This window comes from Stegodyphus dumicola, chromosome 6 (assembly GCF_044657685.1).
Source record: "Stegodyphus dumicola isolate Sdum_Otavi_A_Nest chromosome 6, ASM4465768v1".
Lineage (NCBI taxonomy): Eukaryota > Metazoa > Arthropoda > Arachnida > Araneae > Eresidae > Stegodyphus > Stegodyphus dumicola.
In genome coordinates this window covers 42,763,586-42,788,970 of record NC_140773.1, presented here as the reverse complement: position 1 = coordinate 42,788,970, position 25,385 = coordinate 42,763,586, and the positions used below count along the sequence as shown (strand labels likewise).

The following is a 25,385-nucleotide window of genomic DNA, read 5'->3' as shown; positions in this document are numbered from 1 at the left end:
CTGATGCTGCTGATTAAGAAAGCATGAGGTAATAGAACCAACTGTTATGACTGATGAATGGGTGACAGTTTCTATCTTAGTCAGGCATGGGTATTATGTGCATCAGAGTGTTAATCACTCCACAAATTTTTTTCATATGGTAACTGGTACAAATATCCATTCCTAAGAATGGAAGAGATGGTGTCTGAAAGTAAAATTACAAGGAAAAAAAAAGTCTGAAAGCTTTTAGATTTTACATTACACCCAAAGGGACTTTTTTAACGTTTTGCGTGTTCCCTTTATTTATTAAATATCATGTTCTTTGCACTTAAACCATAAAATTAAATTCAAAAGCAATATCACAAAATAATTTTAAATTGAGCGTATCTTTAGAATTTCTGATACACTGTCACATGCATTGGAGATAAAAATGTTTTTTCTGTACAACGTTGCCATTGCTCACTTTAAAATCATTGACTTTGTTAATCAAAAATTCATTAAAGTGTTACAAAATATCAAATCGATACTAAAATAAATTTAAAATTAGGGCTTCCAGATGCCCCTATTCGGTGGAGACTTACGTTATTCAAAATTTGATGGTTGTAGGTACTGTTGTTTTAACCCAATGCAAGAAACATACATATATTTATGCAGATTCTTCATTATTTAATTTCTTTAAATATAACACAGGGCAAATTTGAAAAGTGAACCGACATTTCTAGTGAATCAAAGCTAAAACAAAATTAATAGTCCTTCTAGGCTAATGCCCGTTGTGCTAAGAAAAAAGTAGTCTTCATAATGCAAGATCCATTTATGTTATCCTAATGGTTCTAGTTCTTACCCTAGTGGTCTTGTATCCTGAATTCAGTGGTTAGAAAACTTGGGTTAAAACCAACAAAGTCAGAGTTTTTAAATAATACTGTGTTTGAGGATATTACTTTGAGAAGAAATCCTTAATAGCTTTGAAACTTAATGGATTGATCAGTGAATATTCCTGCAAAATGAAAGTTTTAAGCTAACCCGTAATTTGTGACACTGTAGCGAAATTGAAAGAAGGGATTTGTTTAAAAGAGTTTCAAGAAAATAGTATACTGCTGCACAATATGGGATCAATTCTCCTCATATTACACCCAAAGTGCTGGTAGGGAATGATTACTCAGGAAAACTTTCTGCTAGATCGACATGTTGGTTCAAATGTTGACTCGTTGTAATGAAGACACATTTGGGATGGTTTGTAATGGTAAAAGCTGAAGAGAATTACGTCAAGCATAGTGTCATATCCCTTTGAAGTGATGTTTTGCTTAAAGTCATGATACCTCTAATTCGTGGAATCTCAAAACGATAGGTATTATTGATCTATGTGAGTGGAAGAATAAAGAAAAGTTAGAGCAAGTTGCTTTACATGATTTTAGAAAGACTGTTCATATTAATGACAATGGAAGATATGAAATTAATTTTTCTGGAATAGAAAGTGAAGTGGACTTCTCAAGTAACAGAGAAGGGGCAGAGCTTCATTTAAACTTCTTACTTCGAGGTTAGGAAGAGATGATAAATTCAATGCCTTTGATGGAGTATTCAAAAGAGTGGTTGTCTGATGATATTATTGAAGAAGATGTAGAAGGTCCAGACCACTATTTGCCTCACTGTGGCATTCCACAACAGAGATCCATCTTGTGTTCAATTCATCCTTCAAACAAGTGAAAAGAAATCTGTCTCTTTTTATCGAAGGGACCTAACTATTTAAAACAAATTCGGTCAGTGCTCATGAATTTTCAACCAGTAAGAAACTGAAGTTATATCTGATATAAAGAAGGCTTTTTCATATTGCTTTGTTGAAAACTAAATTTCTTTTTGTTATTTTTTTAATTTAATATAGTTATAACTGACATGTGTTAGTTGCTTTCTAATATTGTTTTAAATCAGTGCTATGCATTATTGATTTAAAATCTATATTCATATAGAGAGAATGTTTACTTATTTTTAGAATCATTTTGATAAAGAATTAAAAAAGCAAAAGTTTTGCAATATAAATTTCTGGCAACATCTTATTATTTTAAATGAGAAATATATATTCTGTTACTTTTAAATTTGTTCTTTTGTCTAAGTGTTGCATGTGTACAAGCTATTGGTAGAAGGGGCTCTTATATGTATCCTAAGATCACCAAATGTGGCTATATGTGTTTTGCGCTGGTTTTTGGTGTGATTGTGTGTTGTATGGCAACTCTTTTGACGTTGAATACTATTTTGCTGGAGTGTTTTGCTTGTTGGTTCGTGTTGTGCGAGTTTTGAAAATGGCCTATGTTGCAATGAGAGACATGGTTACAAGAGGGTCAGGGAGATTATTTTTAGTGGCTGTGCGTGATAGAAGTAAGGAAACACTGATGCAGTGTTTTAAAGAGTAGATTGAGCCTTGTACAACTATTTTTTTGGATGGCTGGAAATCTTACAAGGATGTAGAAAAAGAAGATTTTGAACATTTATTTGTGAACCATAGTATGAATTTTCTGGATAGTGTGTCTGGCTGTAATATAAATACGATAGTGATTACATGGTGGCATGAAATTGGTATTTCTGCTGTTCGAAAAAGCATTCATTCATGGTAAGTGCATTTTATTTTATTCTGGTTCTTATTTTGTAGAATTTTATGTTTATTTTTTTTGTATGAATTTCTGTCATTATTGTGTTTTTTTTAATTGTTTGAAATTTATTTTAGTTTATTTTGTTGATTAGAGCATAGCGCCTACATTGTGCAATTCATAGATGTGTTTTAAAGGTGAAACAGAATGCTGTGTACAGGGTATTCTTTGAAATTTATTGTTGTTATGTTACCTGTATAAAAACTATTTAGCAGAAGATAATTGGAAATGCATTGCAACCTTTGATAAAGCATGGGTTTGTTTAAATGACTGCAACAAAAAATAAAGGTCTATTTATTACTGAAAACAAAGAGGGAAAAAAATAAGAATTTTGTCAATCCAAAGAAAGTTTCCTGAAAGGTTTATGGCTGTTGCAGGATTATCTTACTGTGCAAAATTAAAAAAAAGAAAAATCTGAAAGGACTCATGTTTTAACGGTTGCTCAAAAGGGTTTGTTAAGGTTTTTCTACACTCTCACTGAGCTCGCATCTGCTGTTGCACTCACTCCATTATTCACCCATTTCTTTTTGTCTTTTTAGCTTTTATTATATATCATGTTCTTTACACTTATGCCATATATAATTCAATGGCAACATTGTAAAAATTTTTAAAGCAGCATGTGTTTAGTATTCCCAATGAAGTATTAAGTGTTGGTGTGCTTTTTTTTTTTTCCCAGTCTTTTCTCAGTTTATCATATCAGTGTACAATTTTCCTAGTAAGACGGCTTGCAAAACTTTTTTTTAAATCTTTTTATTGTTAATGTGTTGTGTGTTAAATTTATTAATTAAATATATTCTTATCACTTATGCTACATAAACTTCACTTAAATCGAAAAATCACAAAATATTTAAAAACAGCATATCGTTAGAATTTCCGATATACAGTTTCGTACGTTGGAGATAACAATGTTTTAATCTGTACAGTATTGCCACTGCTCACTTTCAAGTCATCAAGTTTGTTAAAAATTCATTTAAGTTTTACAAAATATGAAATATAAAATATTAAATTCGGGTTTCCAGGTGCACATGTTTGGATAGAGGACTATGTTATTCAAAAATTGCTCGCCCTAAGTACACTGCACCAAAAAAAGAGGAGGGGACAGTCCTATATTGGTACTTACGTATTATCGCAACCAGGTTGGCGCTATTTGTAACTTTGAGTAAAAAAGTATGAATAGAAAGAAAATGTACATTTATTAATTACAGATAATTTTTAATACAGTTTTTTATATTATTTTGTTTTAAAATACAAAATAGCAATTAAACCCTTCCGGTTTCGAATTTGAATAAGTTGAACCCTACTTACGGCTTTAAACCCTACTTACAGCAACCCTACGTTAATTTATGAGAAAATAGCAGTGTACATGGATAAAGTCAAGAGTGTGCGCAATGCCATTTTTGTGCAATTCTGGGATGTTTTTTTTTAGTAAAAATAAGTCGACGTGTACATGGTTATGGCAAATACGGTTTTAAATCAGTGCTAAAAGCAATAGCCAAAAGATTTCCGCCGAAAAAATAATTCTGCAACTTATTCAAATTCGAAACCGGAAGGGTTTAATAAGTTGCAGAATTATTTTTTCGGCGGAAATCTTTTGGCTATTGCTTTCAGCACTGATTGAAAACTGTATTCGCCATAACCATGTACACGTCGACTTATTTTTACTTAATCCCGAATTGCACAAAAATGGCATTGCGCACACTCTTGACTTTATCCATGTACACTGCTATTTTCTCATAAATTACAAAAATTTGCACGAAAATGCAGAAAAATTTTGTGAATCTCCACACAAAACTACGTATAACACGTAGGGTTGCCGTAAATAGGGTCGCCAAATTTGGCAATTTATGCGAATTTTGGCCTGGCTGCATTAATACGTAAGTACCCCTATATTTCCTGTTCTACTGGGCCAATTGACAAAATACAGATTGCGTTTTTCATGTCTCAAAAGCTTGACTTAGGAGATATATTAGATTTATGTATAGTATTTTTCTAACATAGATATTTTGACACACAATCCTACTTTTTCTGAAATAACATACAAATGTTAGGTATTTTGACACACAATCCTACTTTTTCTGAAATAACATACAAATGTTTTTCCATATTTCGATTGACTCAAATTATGCCTAGATATTAAATTTTGTAAAAATTGGTGTGAAATTTACGGAGAAATTCAAGTTTATCTCGGTGCAATTTTTTCAGTTTGCGCCAAGAATGGGCAAACTTATATATGGCAACCAATTCTTCTTTTCATTTCATTATGCCATAGCAGAAAAAAAGTCACCTCATTCTTACCTTTTTACGTTGTGCATGAGCAGAAAAAAAGTCACATCATTCCTACTTTGAAATAATTTTAGCAAAGTGTGTAAACCACATGTGATGTTATATCGCTTTCAACAAATATGCCAAATTTTAAAATATGGCAATATATAAATTCACGTATACCTTCAGAAATTTTGAATAAAAAACTATAATTTTTTGCAGGTATGCTTAGACATGCATCTACTTTAAGATGATGGTAAAAATTTTATAGATTACAATTCAATTTTTTTAATTTATAAAAATTATTTAAAAGTACGAATTTTGAAAATAAGTCATAAAAAATGGGTTATTTGGAATGAACCTTAATTTCAAAATGTAAAATGAAGAATCAAATAAGTTTAATAGAAAAAGAGAGATTACTAAATATATACCAAACTCAATTAACATTGAGAAGCTAAAATTTTGAGAGCTATTTTTTTAAAAAACTACTCATGCAATTTTTACAAGTCCGATTTTGTGTAAAAATACCTATATTAGAACAATGCTATATATAAATCTAATGCATATCCTAAGTGGCGATTTCGAGACATGAAAAATACAAGTTGAATTTTGTCAATCAGCCCAGTAGAATAAACAACTGTCCGCTCTTTTTTTTTTTTTTTTTTTTTTCCCGCAGTGCTTTTAGGGTAATAAGAAGAATGGAGGAGGGGAAGTTAAAATCAAGTCAGTATACTATCAAGAAAAAGAAATAGAAAAAAAAAAAATAAAGAAAGAAATAGGTGAAAGTGTAAATATGAAATGTAAATAGTGTAAATATCATATACCCAAGTTACAATTTTTTCCATTTATATGCATGTAATCATTGTATAACCAAGAGGAGCTTTTTTGGAGTGTGTAGATTAGCAGGCCTTCCCGTGGCACACCCTGGGTAATGCTAAATTTGCTATGGTATTCAGAAGTTAATGTTTTTTAAATCATGGGCAAAATCTCTTACTCTATTACATGTTTCCCAACAATGCTTGCTTCAGCACTCTTTTTGAAGCTCTATTCATTCAGTGAGCCTGCTTCGGGCACATCCACAGAATTGAAACAGTAAGTGCTATCTTTACAAAATTTTACCTGTATACTCTTCTAGGCCTGATTAGACTGCCTGTTATTACTTTTGTCGAAATTCCAAATTTAAATGTTAGTGTGCCGGAAAGGGTGCAGATAGTTCTAATGTACATTACTTGAAATCATTTATAATATGAATAGAAGACCTGCAACTTCTGTGCATAATACGTAGAGAGTAATTTTTTATTATAAATTTGAATATAAAGTGGAATTATTTTCTATTTTCATCTTTGCTGTGTATATACTTTTTGCCTGTAGGATTTGAAACGACCTTCAAGAAGTGAAACTGATGATGATCTACTAAAACAGCAAGAGAAGTTCCTTAAAGAGAAGCAAAAACCTTCGGTTAAAATTGTGTCCAAGAAAAGCAATGATAAAACTACTCATAATGAAAATGTGAATAAAGATTCAAATCCAGTTACAAATAGTACCAGCATACCAGATAGTGATGACCTTGGTATGATGTACTTTTATAAATAGAACTTTAAGAAGTCATAATTTTTTAGAAGTTTCTTTGTGTTATTATTGCCAAATATTTTATATGATGAGTATTTAATTTTGCAAGTATCCAAATTTGGCATAGCGACATTTAAAATGTGTTATGTTAATATATATATATATATATATATATATATATATATGCATTTTTTTTTTTTTTTCAAATTTTTGTTAAAGTAGATTTAAGGGTGCCCCTTGTATTATCGCGAAGTTGTTGTTTCATTTAGGGTAACCTGAGTAGTTGAATGTTATGGAAACCCTATTATGATGAAATTGGTTATGTGATTACTGTAAATTTGAATGATGGGAAAAAATTTGTAAGGGCTTGTGGTGTTATGTTGGTTAGGAAGTATGTTACTGTTTTATGGTTTAGATGGTAAAATGGCTGAATGTGGTAAGATTAATTTGAAATTTCTGTGCGATTTGGAACAAAAAGAGAAATGATTATTAATTGACTGATGTGTAAATGAAGGCTTGCTTAGCAGCCATAATAGGTTTCCTGTTTGTTGGAAGAAAAATGTGTATGGTCGAATGTCAGAGGATAAGGGCACTACGGAGGATATTTTCGACTCTTATCTTTTTGAATTTATGTGGTGACGCCAGTATACAGATTCTAGTTCCAGATAATTTTAGGAAGTTTTTGGATGCTGTTAAAAAATTTTGTTTGACTGAAGACAAGGACATTTCTAAATAAGGTAAGTGGATCTTTCCTTTGTGTAATGCTAAGATGAAATTCCTTTTTACATTATTTGATTGTTTGATTTAAAGTGTAGTTTACTGAGATTGTGTATTTTTTGTTGGCGACTCCTTTGTCTTTTAAAGTGAAAATAGTACATGGCCAAGTGTACATGGACAAAGATGTATCAAGGGAGTGTGCAATGCCAAGTTCATGCAATTCTCTGGTATTTTTTTAAGTGAAAATAGGTCGCTGCGTACAAACTCGATATCCATGTACTGCTAAAAATCACCAATTCACGTCAAGGGGCACTCATAAAAATATGTTTACCAAAATTTCTTTAATTTATTACGTAGATAGTATTTTGAATAAATCAATATTTGTGCATTTATAGTTTGCTATTTTTCATCAGCTGCCTTTTTTTTCTTTTCTTCTTTATGATACTGCAATTTTGAGTTATACATAATATAGCTTTCTTGCTGAGTATACTGTGTTAATTTAAAATTTTTAGTTCTGTTCTATACTATATATAGATATAAGTGTTAAAAATTTTTCTTTTCTACTTCTTTTATTGCAGCTATCCAGCCTAAAAATATAGTTTTTGATGTTAAGGTATGTAATGAATTTATGAAAATATTGTATATTGTCATTTTTTTTTATGTTACACATCGTTCAGACAGTGGTCTAAATGTTAACTGATTTAAGCCAAGCTTTGTTGCTAGGTAACCAGACCTTGCTACTTTACAAAAGCTGGTTTAGGGATTTTGGCATAACATTCAAAGTTTTCAACTTTATGCTGACTTGCTATAAGAATTGACGAATCAGAGCAAATGCACAAAACCTGTTATGTGGGAAAAGAGAGATGAAAAGCTGCAGACACATCCATGTATGCTCAAATTTAGCTTCTCTAATTGGCTACAGATTTTTTATTTTAGATCCTGCCTTGCTGGCAGGTGTGAATGCAACTTCTGCATTTTATGCCTTATGACTATGACTGTATGATATTTATACCACTGTCTGAACAGAGCCTTAGAGCTGACTATGGCTCATGATATATATCAGAGATTCCCAACCCTTTTCTCACATCAACCCATTTTCAAAAAGTGGTTTCCTTCATTCATATTCTTACATTTTTTCTCTGTAATACACAACGTACAACATAATCATAATACACATAATTGTACATAAATAACTTTAAAATAGCAATTAGACAAAGTATGGGAACAAAAATTTTGTTAGATTTATTTTTTATTATGTTTTTTATTATATTTGTATTTTTAATTTTACAAATATAAGCAAGTTTTCAAAACAAAATAACATATTCTAATTGCATAAAATTTTGATTTTAATTAATATGATGATTATGTTTGATGTATTGATACAGTTTTTTTTAATATTTGGAATAAAACTTCTTAATTGAATTCACCTTGTTTAAAAATATTCAACCAGTTTCTTGTTTTCCATGTTAAAAATTTTTGACTTCACCAAAATCTGCTTCCACTACATATAAGAAGAGGGAAGAGCCAATAATGTTGATACAGTAACAACTTTTGTTTTGGAACATTTCTCTCAGATGACTTTTAAATTCCACATTATAGCTGTTTGAACATATTTCTGTAATGCAATGAATTCTTGCTTCATATTATAAAGTAACATATATTCTATGTTTCTATGTTCTTCATTTCTATTAGACATGCAGGCACATTAAAATTTTCGCTGTCCTGAAAGTGGGCATTAAAAATCTCTAAAACTTTGCTAATGGCTTATGCATAACACTGTTGTCTTCTGAGGAGGCACAATGCTTTTCAAAAATGGACAATGACATGAAGTTTGTTCTATCAGCATTCCTGTTTTTCTTTTAATTCTCTTCATTTGTGATCTTTTTTACTTTTTATACTGTACTTATTTCATGGAAATTTGTATTTTATACATATATATTTATATTATATATTTTAAAATATATTAAGAAATTTTACTGCAATTTTTCCTCTTATTTTTATTTTATGTGATTTCTTTATTGCATGATATAGCTTCATATGACTGCAGTTTTATTAACACTTTTTTGTGATCAATGGGATTTTGATTATATCAGTCAATATCCTGTGCATATTCAGTAACTGACCCCTTGAACATCACTAATCAGGTTTAAAATTTCATCGATTGCACAGTGTCAATGCTGATCCCATTGGGAACCCCTGATATACATGTATGTGAACACAAACCTTCAAATCAGTTTTGATTCTAAAATCTTTGCTGGCCAACAGTTATTAAGTATAATATTTAAAAGCAATTATCTATCAAAATGTCATGGTTAAATAAAACACTGAAGCACCATATACATAAAAAGAAATTTTAAAAATACATTATTATACATTGCAGAACTTATTTTTACTTTATGCTTGCTTAAACTCGACTCTTGCACACAGCATCCTTCTCAAAGCCATGCTGTTAATGTCTATGCTGATCCCAATCCAAAGAGAATTCTACTTTGTTCGAATAAGAATTCTCTGGCCGCATTTTAGATCTGTGCCAAGGAAAATTAGTTCTGAATGAAATAAAAAGTAAATTTTTAACAGCAATTGAAGCATAATTATGCATTGCAAATTTATTTATTGAGAACTATTGATTTTGATACCTTTTCTGTTCACTACAATGTTTTTAATCATTGTTAGTTTCTTAAAAACACTTCTGAAAATTTGTTGAAAATCTAATTCTTCATGAAATGAATACATAAACCTGGAATTATTATTATTACTTTCCTGTCTACTCACTATAGGCGATTTGATATTTCTCTTATGTCTTATGGAAGTGTTTTGAATAGCATATTGCGAGAATCTAGTTTATTTGTTTTTATTTCATTCATTTTCCATTCTTTTTCGAGAAAGAAAAAAACCTGTGATCAAATTTATATGATGTGATTGTTCTGGTTATCACTGCATATCAATCTGCAGTTTTATTTATTTTTTATTTAAATAAAAGTAATTTTTTTGTTTATTTTATATGAGATAACATTGACATTGTTACTGTGACTCTGGTAGGTTTTTAATTATTATAAATGTGCATTTATTATGGCTAGTAATACATGAGTTTCATTTTTAAGACTGTTGTATATTTTAATAACTCAGTATATCTGAATGTTTTTAAAATTGTATCCATTTTCATTTCAGAAGTCATTAGTTTTGCAAAAAAATTTTGATTTGATCTTTATTCTCCTACCTCAATAATTTTATATAGTACAAAGTCCGTAATCCGAACTCGTCTGGACTTTGGCGATTCCAGGTTAAGGGTTTTTCCGGATTATAGGTCATCAATTTAAATCTGCTAAGATGGCATGCAGAAATTATACAATTAAAAATATGAAACCGTGATTTATGAAATAAAGAGCAATTATGATGTAAAGGGTATCAAAATTTACAAAAACAAATCTGATGTGTACACCACACGACTTCCTTGTACGGAATATTATATTATACGCATTTTTTCTTGCATTTCATTTAAACTTATTGGATTGAATTAAATCTACTTCGCCGACAGCGCATAAACTACAATAGAATAAATGCATTCTTTAAAATTCACTCTAGTATTTGTTTACCATAGCGACACTCTGGCGCTATATTCACTTAACAGTATTATATTTCGTTCATATTATAACTTATAATGAACAAAATTTATATCATTTAAAGAATAGAATTATCTAATCTTTGACACATGTTCTATTCAAATACTATATGGTCAAAAGTCGTTAATTCGTACTCGTCGAGACTTCGGCGATTCCGGATTATCGATTTTTCCGGATTATAGATTATCAGTTTAAATCTGGTAAGATGACATGCAGAAATTATAAAATTAAAAATATGACACCATAATTTATGAAATAAAGAACAATTATGATCTAAAGGATATCAAAATTTACAAAAAAAAGCTTAATATTTATTTCTTTATTTTATTAAACATTTCTTTCAATGCAAGTTGTTTCGTTTTATGTGATAATACTTTCTCTTTGATTCTATAAACAGACATAATTTCTTGTTCAGTTACAAAGTTCCGCTGTTCAAGTCCTATAATTGCTGTGTCGAGAATACTGACTAATTTGTCAATCGAAATTTTTTCGTTTTCAATAACCTCTGTGTCACTTTCTTCGCTATCGGAAGCGAATTATAATGACGAGGAGTTTGATTTAAATCATATCAAAGACGGAGTACATCGAGATGAAATACTACATTTAGTAAGGAATTATAAGTCAAATAAAATAAAATCACCTGCCCTGAAGATAAGGATGGTGCTGACAGATCAACTTCCAATTCATTGCGCGCCGTGGCGTTTTCCCCACCCCTACCGCAGAGCAGCGTGAAATTGATAAACAGATTTTGGAATGGTCAAAGAAAAATGGATATGCCTTTATCCATTTTTTGCAGCAATTCCACTTTTTGTTTAACGGACTTCGAAACATACTTTCGCTTTGTAGATCCTTTACATATTAGTAAATATATATTGGAAATTCTATTTGACATAATCGAAAGTTCAAGCTTACTTTTATAAAATTGCTCTAACAGTCTGTAAAAAATAATAAGCCTGATCCAATTCGAAGATTAAGGAACAGCACAATCTGCAACATTAACTGAACTAGATAATTTTAGCTCAGCTTATACCATCCGTTATACATTAAACGCTCATGCGCACACGCATATGTGCATGTGTAAAAGTATTACGCTCATGCGTGAACGCATTATGCGTTGATGCATGCGCAGAAAGTTTGTAGCTCTGAGGTCCGGATTATAGATCATTCCGGATTAAAGACTTTTGACTGTAGTACTTATATTTGTGTGTATAGTAATGATTTTAGTATTTTGCCTGTTTAATTTATTTCTATTAATGTGATATTCTTTATATTAATACACATTAAAAACAAGTACATTAAATACACAACTTCAAAAATTGAAGTCATAATATCAAAATGCTGATTTTATACGATTTTTTGAGGGGGGGAAAGGATGTTATTGAAAAGAATCAGATTGTAGTGAACCACGATTGCATTACCTTGTATAATTTCAGAAACAAATCTTTTAATTAGCTTATTTTTGCTAAATTTTTCTTCTTAATGAGAGCGTGTTCAGACCTTTATTATTTTATTAGCCTTTTATTTCTTTTACTTTATGTTTTATTTTATTTAAATGTTTATAAAATGTCTCGTGTCTTGAATATTGATATTGTTTATTTTTTATTTATTTGAATTTCCATTTAAAGATTTTTAAAGATTTTTAAATGGAATAGATAAAAGAGTAATATTTATTTGGTTACTTTATTAAACATTTCTTTCAATGTAACTTTCTTCACTATCGGAAACACGCATGGGTAAACGCTTTATTGGCTTTACGCGCATGCGTAGCAGACGCGCGCATCAAACACGCATGCGTAAACGCTTTACGCTCATGCATAAGTTTGTGGCTTTGAGGTCCGGATTATAGATCATTCTGGATAATGAATGCGTTTTAAGGACTTTGTACTGTATTACTTTATTTCTAAATAATAATTTCAATTAATTAGAAGTGTTTCATGAAAAAAATTTAAAAACTATTTTATGTGTACACTTTATTTTACAGGAGCGTGACATATCATATGTGGAACCATTTAAATTTGAAGCTCCATGTGTACCTGAAGTTAAATTAGTCAATTTGTCAAATAGGAAGATAAAAAAGAGCAAAGTAAATATTCCTATTTTTCCCTGTATGAAATAGTCCTTGCTATATATTTATGATTCATCAGGTATATTTCATTTTTAAAAAAAATTAAAAGTGTTGGAATACTCATAATTTAGAATTAATTTTAAATTATAGTAGTTATTGCAATTTTTTTTTCTTGCTTAAAGTCTTAAATTATAGAGAAAAGAGAGATCATTAAACATAACAAAGAAAGTGCTCATGTTTTATGATAAAAAATATATAAAATCTTTGAAACATTAAATAATAAAAGAATTATACATAAATTGTTATTTGTTTTGCTTTGGAAGATGCTAGAAAAAAGAATCATATACAGCATATTCATGAGAACTTTGGTAATGTTATACTGTAGAATTATTTTGGTAAGCTGAAAATACAATGGTTAATGCTTTATTTATCTTTTTATTAGCTGACTGTCATCATGTACAGTTAGCTTTGCTTCCCATCTCCCAACATTCAGGTCTTTGAACTATATTGTTGCAGCTATTCTTAAAATGCCTAAAAACAGTATGAATCATTTTAAATGAAGGATTAAATGGAAACTGTATGTGAGTCAATATAATTATTTTATTCTAATTTCCAATTTATTTACTTCTTTCTTTTTTCTTTTCTTTTTTTTTTTTTTTTTTCTTTTTTTAAGATTTCAAGATTTGGATTTAATAATAGTTACAGAAGCTTCATTTTAAATAATCTTCAAGGTATTTCTTCAAAACTAAATGTACATTTTGATCATATTTTTTCAACTTTTTCAGTTTTTTTTTCCATGATTATATTTATTTAAGCTTATGTATTATATTTCTTCAGAAGTAGGGTGTTTTATTCAATAATAGAGAATGCAAGAATTCTCATTCCATGAAGCTGTACTTCTTAAATGATCAAATTTTATGGATAGAAATTAGTAAGCAATGCTGAATTTATGCAGTTCTCTAATATTTTTTTTTTTCAAGTGAAAAGAGATCACTGTGTGCATATGTTGAGTTTGTGTTATTCTCTGATGTCTTTTAAAATTAAAACAGGTTACAGAGTATATGAGAGAACAGTAGAAGAAAATAAGGCAATAAAAATTTTATTAGGAGTATTTCTTGCTTTTTAAATTGTATTATTTGGTTGCTAATTTGTGTAATTCTTGGTTTGCCATTATTTTCGAAAATGACTGTAGTCTTTCATGTTATAGCTTGGCGAAAAAATAGTTCCCAATGATTGCCAACTTTTTGGGAGAGCTGTGTGGAGGATCAGAAAATATCTAATTATTTTTTAGAGAAATAAAAACTTAAATGTTATAAAATTAATTATAAAAAAAGGAGAAAAGTGAGGAAAAAACAGAACCATTTCTTGCCATGAATTTTATACTATTTTTTCATAAGTAATGACATTTTTTTTTCTGTGTTCATATGTCGTAAAGAGATTTCAAATATTCTTGAGATGCTGATGTTGATATTTGAATCCTCTTTATTTGTCAAAATTAATCAAATTTGAGATATTATACACATGTAGACAAATGCAACTGTTCCTGTGCATTTGTAGGTTGGATTAAATTTGTAGCTGTAGTGGCACAAGTCTCCAGCTCCATAATCACTGCAAGCATGCCAATCACCATTAGCTTTACGAACCCTGTGGGACGAGGACTGGCTTTTGGACGGTCGAATGATTCCTTGTGATATAAGGAACTCAAACTCTTGTCTTATGGCTTGGAATAAATTCGGCAATGAACAATGAGAATACTGGAGAACCTTTAATCTTAGTACAATGGAAAATTGTTGAATTATTATTATTGTTGGTTACGTAAGAAGAATTGGTGAGTTCGGGATACTCAGCTAGTAATACATTAAATTTAGAATTACCGAGAAATGCAGATATGCTCGAATCAAAAGTATTCCCCAAAAATTTAACACACAATGACAAATTAGTTTTAGAATCAATAAGGCAATTATTAGCAACATCAACAAGTGATCCTTATTTCTTAAGGAATACTGCACCTATAATTGGCTGATTTACATCTGCAAAGACAAATGACCGGGTAAAGGTACAATGTAAGTTTAAATTAAACATAAGATGTTTAGTGCCAAATGTGGGAATTTTAGTTCCATTGGCAGCAAATAAAACAAAATTCTGGAAGGGCTTAGAACACAGAGCATACCATACCTTTTTGGTAATACTAGCACATCAGTACTAGTATCAATTAAATATTTTATTTTTGAAGTGGGGTCGGCCAAAAATATACAATTCACTTGGCGGTTGCCATTTTGGCGAAAGAAACTTGGAGACTAATATTTCCTTGCACGATCCTCAAAATTTACATGATAAAAGCAGAGCTTGTTTGTTTGCTCTTTATAACAGTTAGTACGTTCGCATGACTAGCTATGCCAGTGCAAATGCTGAAAATTCTGCTTAGCATTGCAAGACTTATGCCCCAAGGTAGAGGTTAACTCACTATCTCGTTTAGTCAACTCTGCTGCCTGGAGTTCCAAATGAGCAGTAAAAGATTCACTTGGTTCAGGGGTCACAACAGCTGTATTCACATAAAAATGAGATGCAAGCTCAGTAATCTTATCAGCAACCATAGCCAATTTACTCAAATCATCTTCACCAAGTGCAACTACAATATATTGTGTACTATTTGGAAGCCTTGCAAGTCACAAGGAACTTAATGAAGGTTCATCTATGGTATCACCTGCCAAAGCACGAATATGAGTCAATAACTGAGAAGGGCACTGGTAGCTAAACTCTAAACCTTGCAACAGAGTACGAATTTTTTATGTTTCGCTCTTGGAATGCACTGAAATCAGTCTTTATTTTAGGGCATCATATTTTCCAGCAGCAGAAGGTTTTAAAATGATATCACCAACAGAATTAATATATCAGAGTTACATCAGCATTAACATGATTAAATTTTGTTAAATCAGAAGTTATGTTGGAAAGGGAAAGCTGTGATTCCACTCTGACAAACTTTAGGGCAGGGTTTCTTTTCCAAAAATGCGGTAGTTTTACTGAAAGATGCAACACGTGTAGCCACTGCACGTTAAGCCGCAGTGTCATCTGCGGAATTTTCATTACACGACATTACCAACTTTCTACAACTGTTACAAATATTAATACCAAAACACTACGTAAAAGGGTAGGAAACCTATCATACAACCATACCTATTAGGGACACACACTGAAATAAAAATGCATGTGAACAAAAATATAAAATATTTACTAGATAATAGAATACTCTACACATTAATATGGAAGAAAAAATCAACTTCTGTGAAACAGTCTTGCCTACAATCTGAAACACATGAAAAAATGTGAAAAAATTTATCCAGTATTAGCACTGATGTACTAAGTATTTTCACTGATATATTCCTGATTTGCAGTTCTACAATATAATTGTTTGCACAAATATTGCTGCCATAGAATCTCAATACTCATCTTCCTCGAGCACTTCAATCTGGCCACGCATAACTGCCACATTCTTAGGTCACCAAATATGGCAGTGGTTTATGCTATAATACTCCAGACTTGTCGGAAGTTTATTAAAGGAAGGTCAAAAACTTTGATAGAACATAAAATTAACTTTATTTAAAATTAAAAAGTAAAAAATGAAACTAAATACATGGTGATGATCCAACATCAAATGTCGACCACAAACAAACAGAAACAGTGAAGTGCAGGTGCAAGAGAGTCTCTTGGCAAAAAGTTCAAATCTTTATACTCTCACTAGTACGAGTGTGCACGGATACATTGCAGCAAAAATGGATACTGCATGCAAATGTCAAAAATGCAAATACTCTCCACCACAAGCTGATAGTTTGCATGTTTTGTAATCACTTGAAAAATTCTGAATGAAAAATCTTTATTTAACCACATTACTTTTTTATTAGTTTTCAGAAGGAAAGAAACAAACAATTTTTGAGCAGTTATTGAAAGATGAAGGGAATAAAACTTTAAATGAAGAATGTGGTGAGAAGAAGACTTTAAGTAAAGAATCTGGTAAATACTTGCTATTAATTTTAATGTATTATTATTATTTTAATCTCACTTACAATTTATTAAGAAAAGCAACTCAGATATGGAACTGAAAGTTTTGCAGGCAATATTTTCATGTTAAATGTCAAGAAACACTTTAGAAATTTTATAGTGAACTGATAGTAATAGCTATTTTGATGGAACATTAAGATACAACATCATATTAATCTTTTAGCTGGCAAAGTGATGTATGTCCATTCAATAATATTTTCCCTAATACCTTTAAAAAACACTATAAATACATTCATCTTAAAATGTGTCAAAACAATTAAGGCATTCAAATAAAAATAGCCCAGATTTAAAGTGGTAAGGGATTTTAAATTTATAATCAAGAATTGATATCAAAAATATTATTCTAATGCATTCTTAGGAGCTTTATTGTTGTATTGCCAAATCCGAAGTCAAATGGAGGTTTAAGCAGATGGCTATGGTAAATTTAATTGTTCAGTGCACATTTATAGCCTTTCATTGAAATCAAGTCATCCTTTTTGATGTTTCATTTTTGTATTGTTAATACAATATTTTTACCCTTTTCTTTAGTGTTTATGGCTATAAAAACATGAAATTGAAATTATGCTGTTTATAAATGTGCTAAGAACTTTTCCAATGCAGGCAGAAATATCAGCTAATACACTGAAAATGTGTTAATTACTTCTGATGATATAGATTAATTTTAATTTTGGAAAGTAATAAGTCTTTTCTGTTGTAGAACAGCATGTGCCAATTTTTTACAAAAGCATATACTAAATGCTACTGTTGCTTATTGGTTACTGTTAAATTAAATGTGTTAATTTTGTTTTATGTTTAGAAAATATTTACTATGGTTAAAATTAGCTGCTGATGAAATCAGGTTTTCTTGATGAAAGTATTAAGTTGGGGCAAAGTATCAAGTCGTTTTAGAGAAAATTTTTTGGCTCATGTTGTCTATCGTGGAAAATATTCAAATAATATTTTTTGTTATTTTATTATTATTATTATTTTATTATTACTTATTATTATTTTTAGTCCTGTTCCTATTACTTTTCTAATGTATGGAATGTCTTTTGTGCCACAAAGTGTAATTTTCACTTATTTAAATGTATGTCTGCAAACATTCCTATTTTTTTATGAATATGATTATATCATTGTACTAAAACATACAGATTATTATTTTTATTATTATTCCTATTTAGACAGCAGTGTACCATTTAGTGCTTTGATTGATGGAAGTGGTCTTAAAGCAGAAGAGAAGGATAAAGAAATGCAAAAAATTCATGATGAAAATGTGGCGAAAATTTCATCTATGTCTAAAGATGAAATACTGCAACATCAAGAGCAACTGAAAAATTATTTAAGTAGGCTTTAAACTGAATAGTGTTGTATTTATAACTACCTTCTATTTTTGAAATTTTGCATAAATTTAATTTCTTATTGAGTAATGAACTATAATGCTGAGTAAAACCCACATTCTTTTAACTTTCAGTAATATTAAGTCTGGAAAGAGTTTTATTTACTATTATATGTAAATTATAGTTATTAAAATTTCTTTGTGTGTAACTGTAGAAATTACCCAAATGGGAGAAAACTGTGCTAAAGGGATGTCAAGCTATATTTTATATACTATAATATCCTTCTTAAAATTATTCTCATCTTAATGTGTATTGTAATATTTAAAAAATACATTAAGATATATTCTCCAATTCCAGCTTTCCATTAAATAGAAATATATTTTTTAAATTCTGCATCATATTTTGACTTTCTTACTATTTCAGTTGTAATGCTTGAGTATTCTGAATAATGAAACTCAGAAACTTTTTAAGAAATGAAACTATTTTTTTTTCAGTTTTTATTTATTTACATAATTTTGAACATATATTTTTTTCATATCTTAATAACAGTAATTAATTTTTATTTAGATCCAGATATTATCAAGTTTATACAAAACAAGCAAAAAGCAAAGTCCAGAGAAACAGAATTTTTAGATCCATCTGGTAACTGTTAATATAAGTTCAATAAATTGCAACATAATTTGTCTGTTATTTACATAATATACTTTTTATCTCCATATATTTAATCTTTGTGTATAATGAATGTTTAAATACAGGTCTTACTTGAAAAATATTTGCTATCAAATTTTCATTTCCATAGTTATGCATGTTTCTCATATTGAATTTCTGAGTACCGACCTTTGCAATATGCTTTAAAACCCTTGCCCTTGTATTTCATAAAACCAGATGTGCATTTTAAAATAAGTTGATATATATATATATATTCTAGATGATTTTGAAAGTTAATTTTCTAGGTGATCTTATTTTAAATTATAATTTAAATAGTTATATATTTAAAATATTTTTAATAGTTCATCTGTATTGCAACCAGTTTTCATTATATCACATGTAATTAAAATACATTTTTCATATTTTTAAAAGATAAAATTTTTGAATAACTTGCCTGAAAATATATATTGAGGTATAAATTAACTTTAGCAGCTTCAGCTAAGATTTTTTTTCTTAGCCATTTAATTTTTTGGTAGACACTGATGAGTGATAACTAAAAACTTAAGTGTCCTTTCATGACACTTATTTACTTTCCAATGTAATTAATTTGGCAAGTAAAACATAACATTATAACTAGTAGTAATTTGCATAAAAATTGTTCAGGAATTTTTCTTGAGAATTTGATCTTACTTAGCATGACCATGCTTTTCTGATAATTTCAATAACAGGAACAAAGTTCATCTGTGTGAAGGTGCTTCTTACTTCACAAAATTCTCATTGATAAAATGTGATGTTCCTCATGATAAATTAATAATATATGACATATTGATAACTGAATATGAAATTGATCATTTTGTTCCTTTTTTTACAAATTATGCCAATAGCTCCCAAACATTTTTAGTTTTTGCCCTACCTTGTGTTATTTCCATTCATCCAAAGTCAGAACATAAGCCTGCGTAACTGTTACAACATGCAGCTTATATAGTTAAGTTGGTTAAATTAAAAAAATCTGATGTGTACACCACATGACTTCCTTGTACGGAATATTAAATTATACGCATTTTTCTTGCATTTCATTTAAACTTATTGGCCGACAGCGCATAAACCACAATAGAATAAATGCATTCTTTAAAATTCACTCTAGTATTTGTTTAGCATAGCGACGCTCTGGCGCTAGATTCACTTAAAAATTATTACTGTAACTAAATTTGTACTACTGTTAGTTTGCGCGCAGTACTTAAGTACAGATTTTAAATTTTCGGAAAATACAGTTAGTTTTTTCTTTATAAAACAAATTCTTATACACTATTAAGTAAAATAAATCAAGAAAGATAATCATCTATGTATAAAGATGACACACTGAAAATTTCATATATGTATGACAAAAACAATTTGACTTATTCAAACTCGAAAATAAGCTAAAATTCTCACTTTTTGTGTTGCGCAAAACTGATGACTCCCCTTCAGTATTATATTTCGTTCACATTATAACTCATAATGCACAAAATTTATATCATTTAAAGAACAGAATTATCTAATCATTGCCACATGTTCTATTCAAATACTATAATAAAGCTAGAACTATGTATAAAAGAAATTAAGCAAACAAAACAAAACAGAAACAGTTTTTCACAGACGTTAGAGTATTTCTCATTTAATTAATTCAGTTCTCACTTTGCGAGAAGGAAAAAATACATAAAAACTCAAAATATCTATATTAAAAATTACGAAGTAAATCTCAAACACTTATTTTCTCGAAAAAATTCCAGAAAAAGTTAAGCATGATTTAATTGGCAATAATAAATGAATGCATTATCTTTGTTGTTGCGAAGCTAAGTTTCTCTAGATAGGCAACAAATCCACTAGTCTCCTGTTTCAAATGTAAACATCAATGGCCGCCATTAAAAAAGGCTTAGCGGCAATTAAACAACTTTAAAATTGCTGATAATTTTAAAAATATTGCACACAGATTTACTAAAGGCATAAAATTCTTAACCAAAAGATAAAAACAACATAATTTAATCATTTTTAAAGCAAAAAATGTACAATTTACAAACATATAAGAGTAAAGAAACTGAGATCACTGAGCCGGGTAAGAAAGTGGATATATATATAAATATATTTATATACGTTTGGTGTGGCCAATTCGCAACCAAAATACGAGGTGCACATCTACATGTTATAGCATTCCTATATACAAAATTTCAACATTCTGAGGCTACTCGTTTTTGAGTTATGCGAGATACGTACGCACGTATGTACATACGTTCGTACAGATGCCACGAAAAATTCTCTTCAGAATTAATTTTAAAGCAGCTTTATAATTTTTTTAAAGGAAAAGAGTATTTTATTCTGTCCTTATGTACAGATATCACGCAAGAACATCGTTAAATTGCATTCGATAGCGGTCAAAATGGATATTTTCATTGAAATATGCTGCCTGAAACTTTTCGCGATTACAATACTTCCTTTTTACTTTGTACAAGGAAGTAAAAACTTACAAAATAGTACATTTTTCAAATTTGGAACAGTTTACCCCAAATGTTCTATATGAATACATATTTCAAACAGTGATGTCTCAAATAGTGATTAATGCGACCAATTTTTTTCATGACATATCTTTTAAAATCATGCATCCAAATTGGATATAGGTATTTTTTTTTTTTTTTTTTTTTTTTTTTTTTATTTTGTTTTTTACCACAGTGACTATCTGAAATGCAGCTTTTTTAAAATTTGGTGTTGAATATAGACGTGTCATCTTTCAATTATATCCAAAGGTGAATAGGTTCCCTGCTTTTGAATTTATCTTGAATGTATCGCAACAAAACAACTCGATAAGATTTCATTTTACAGAAATAAATTCAAAGTGAGCTTTGGCTATGAAAGGACATTGAAGCCATGTAAATTTATTGTCATTATATTCTTAAAGACAATTTTTAAACCAATTGATAGACTGATGAATTCGTTTCAAACGCAGTAGTTTGTAGAATGTCTATTAGATGCTTTTCCATCATAGCAGAAGCACATCAATAGTCTGATCTGTAAAAGAGTTAAAATAATTTGATTTAGCTTTAAAAATTATCCAAGCACTGTGTTATATAGTTCAAGAATCACTAAATTTCTTTTCTTAAATTCTGATTTAAATGTAATTTATATAATTTTTTTCGTGTAATTTGAGTTATAAATCATAAGCAAGTTTTGTACGTGTTCTTCAGTAATACATGTTTTTAAGACTCATATTTCATTATATTTCTTCAACTATGAGAATTGAAACTTAATTGTAGCTTAGATATTTTTTAATTTACAGTTTATTAGTTTGTCAAATTTTTTATTTGAGTGCTTGTGTAATGATTTTATATTTTGAAATGTGAAACAAAATAAGAAGCAAATCTTTACTGTTTGTTGTACATTTACTTAAAATATTCAGGATTAATGAAAAGTTAGGTTTTAATTTAATTTTAATGCATTGCTTACAATTTCCATTGTAACTGTGTTCTAGATCTTTTATGAATATTATACTTGCAATTATTGTGTTAAAATCGTACTCATTCCACGATTCGCACTAAATCACATTGTGTGGCAACAGTGTTCTATACAGTACAAAGTCTCTAATCCGGACGTCCATTATCCGGAAGGATCTATAATCCGGACCTCAAAGCCACAAACTTACGCATGCATGTTTGATGCATGTTTGTTGTTGCATGTTTGACGCATGTGCTTAAAGCCAGTAAAGCATTTTCTCATGCAGTTTTCCGATAGTGAAGAAAGTAACAGAGAACGTTATTGAAAATGAAAAATTTCGATTGACAAGTTAGTCGGTATTCTCGACACAGGAATTACCGGACTTGAACAGTGGAACTTTGTAACTGAACAAGAAATTATGTCTGTTTATAGAATTAAAGAGAAAGTATTAGCACAAAAAACGAAGCAACTTAAACAACTTACATTGTTAGAAATGTTTGCTAAAGTAAACAAATAAATATTAAGCTTTGTTTTTGTAAATTTTGATACCCTTTAGATCATAATTGCTCTTTATTTCATAAATTTTTAATTTTCATATTTTTAATTGTATAATTTCTGCATGCCATCTTACCAAATTTAAATTAATGATCTATAATCAGAAAAAACTCTAATCCAGAATCACTGAAGTCCCAACGAGTTCAGATTATGGACTTTGTACTGTATATGCTGCTTACAACGCTGAATTTTTTCAGTGTGTTCCAAAATTCTAAGATATTCCAGTTGAGCTTTCTGGTTATTTGAATTATAGATAGTCAAGCTTGTACTATAGTTAAGTTTTGAAATTTTGAGGAATTATTTATTATAAATCATACTCATAAAATTAAATTTTTAATTTTATTTATTTTAAATATTTATTGAAATACTTTGAAATGGACTGCAGGATGCTGATTGTCCAAGAAGTCCAACTGTCCTAATGTTTGCTTGTTTGAACTTGTCAGAATGTGGCCTAGTTCAGAGGGGGAAAAAATGGATCATGAAAACAATAATATTTGTTTCTTCCATTTCTTTTGAGCACATAACATATCTTTATAATAACTTAATTAATTATAGGATCATGTGAAATTCATGTTAGAGTGATCTCTTCCTCTATGCAAGCATGTAATAATAATCATAGCAAGTACAATAATGGACCATTATCGAGTAGCAAAATGTAGTGTTTCAACTTAAACAGAAGTCTTCAGGATGTTTAGAGAGATGATGTCAGAGACTCAATATCTACAGGTGACTGAAGAAATTTAAAGAATATGAAACTGACACATCATACAGCAAAAGGCCATCACTTGAAACCAAAGGCTGTGACCACTGAATAATAGGAAAGATGATGGAAGAGAAAGGCTATCATGAAGTGTATGTAAATTGATAACAGGGAATGAAGTGTATGCAAATTTATATGTAATTTCAACAATTGATAGCCAGTAGAAGAAGGAAAGGAACTATCATTTTCATTGATCTGTTGGGAGATTTTGAAGCCAGCTTAATGTGCCAAAGGATGAAATGTAGGTGAAGTTCTATGATGCAGACATAAAGAATCAGTCCAAGAAATTATGTTACCCCTCTTTTGTAAAGTCTAAAGTACTCAAGAACTGTCAATTAACAGAAAAGTTTATAGAGGAGACTTAAGGCATCATTCATCTTGGTATTTTGGAAGCTGACCATACTGTGGCCAGCAAGCAGTATGTACAGATACTCTGGAAGCTTCAAGAAGCCATTTAGAACAAAAGAGCTCAAACAAGAACATAAATTAAGGCACAAAAACACACCGAACAAATGCTAATTCAGAAGTCAAACAACAAAAATCAGCATTATATTTTCAAATTTTCACAGGACTAGTTTCGATGGTTTTACTGAACTACTGTCCTCAGCCGCAAAAGCGCAAATGAACGAGATAGGATATAATGATTAGATAAGAAAACCTGGACAGAAAATAAGCTAGTGGCACCATCTGTTGATAAAACCAGAACTAAAACACAATTTCTTTAAATGCTGAAGGCAAAGATGGATTGGAATTGGATCGTTAACTAGAACAGAAAGATTTTTTTGAATGTGAAATGCCGCTAGAAAATCTAGTTCTCTAATGGGAGATGTTTTTTGAAAAATTTTGGCACCAGAAAAATTAAAAGTGGGATTTTTGGACCAAGAAACTAAGAGAGCCTTAAAATTTTGCATCAGGGAACATGAGGCATATGATAGAAAAAAGGAAACACAGAAGTCTTCTGTTGCCCAACTTTGTTGCACAAGTTTGGGAGCACTGAGAGTACAAACGCAGAAATGTAGATGTGTAGAAATGTTGATTGTGGATTAATTCCATATTTATTTAAATTCACATTTTATGGTCACAGTTCACTTAGCACTCAAGTTGTGCCTATTTCCAGAACATTTTTGATATTATGGCAATGGAAGCGAACATAGATGACAGCAGAAGCATCTTAACAAGATGAAAGCATAAGCAAGAGAGTGTCGCAGTACTTCAGAGGAAGAAGGGAGGTAGTCAAAAAAAGGTTTTGGTTTATAAATTACTTTGATTGGGCAAGACATATCTGCATTAAGGTTTACGTAAGATCGCATGATTAATTTGTATGATGCATTTTAGATTTATAGCACTATCTTTAAGCCAGAGAGAGATAAGTTCAAAAATTAAATGAAAAATAAAAAAAGGTTATAGCCAATTAAAATTAGAAGTTTGCTTTCATATTTTTTATTTTATATATATATATGAAATAATTGAATGTTTATGACATTACTGTTGACATTACAGTGACAGCTGATTTTTTAAGAATTTAATGCAATCATGACAACTTTGGCACTGTTTATTTTGTGACAAAACAATGCTCCTGTTGGAGACAAATTTTTAATGAAGACACAAATAAATTGGCTGTAAACATGCCTATTTTTTACTGAAAATGTAACAGCAAAGAGTAGTCGTGGAAGACAGAAAAACAACGAGATGAATATGTATTTTTCCAAATGAAAGTTATTAAAGACTGATTTTTCACTT

General features: G+C 29.9%; 1 protein-coding gene across 1 annotated transcript in view; it reads left to right on the top strand.

Moving 5' to 3' along the window:
* Nucleotides 1–25,385, top strand: part of LOC118194454 (RNA polymerase II-associated protein 1) — a 101,958-nt gene that overhangs the window by 851 nt on the left and 75,722 nt on the right. Inside the window, exons 2-7 of the mRNA XM_085818257.1 lie at nucleotides 6,249–6,447; nucleotides 7,742–7,776; nucleotides 12,765–12,866; nucleotides 16,748–16,856; nucleotides 18,065–18,226; nucleotides 18,788–18,862. Coding sequence (XP_085674383.1) covers nucleotides 6,249–6,447; nucleotides 7,742–7,776; nucleotides 12,765–12,866; nucleotides 16,748–16,856; nucleotides 18,065–18,226; nucleotides 18,788–18,862 — 682 coding nt within the window. The remainder of the gene's footprint in view (nucleotides 1–6,248; nucleotides 6,448–7,741; nucleotides 7,777–12,764; nucleotides 12,867–16,747; nucleotides 16,857–18,064; nucleotides 18,227–18,787; nucleotides 18,863–25,385) is intronic.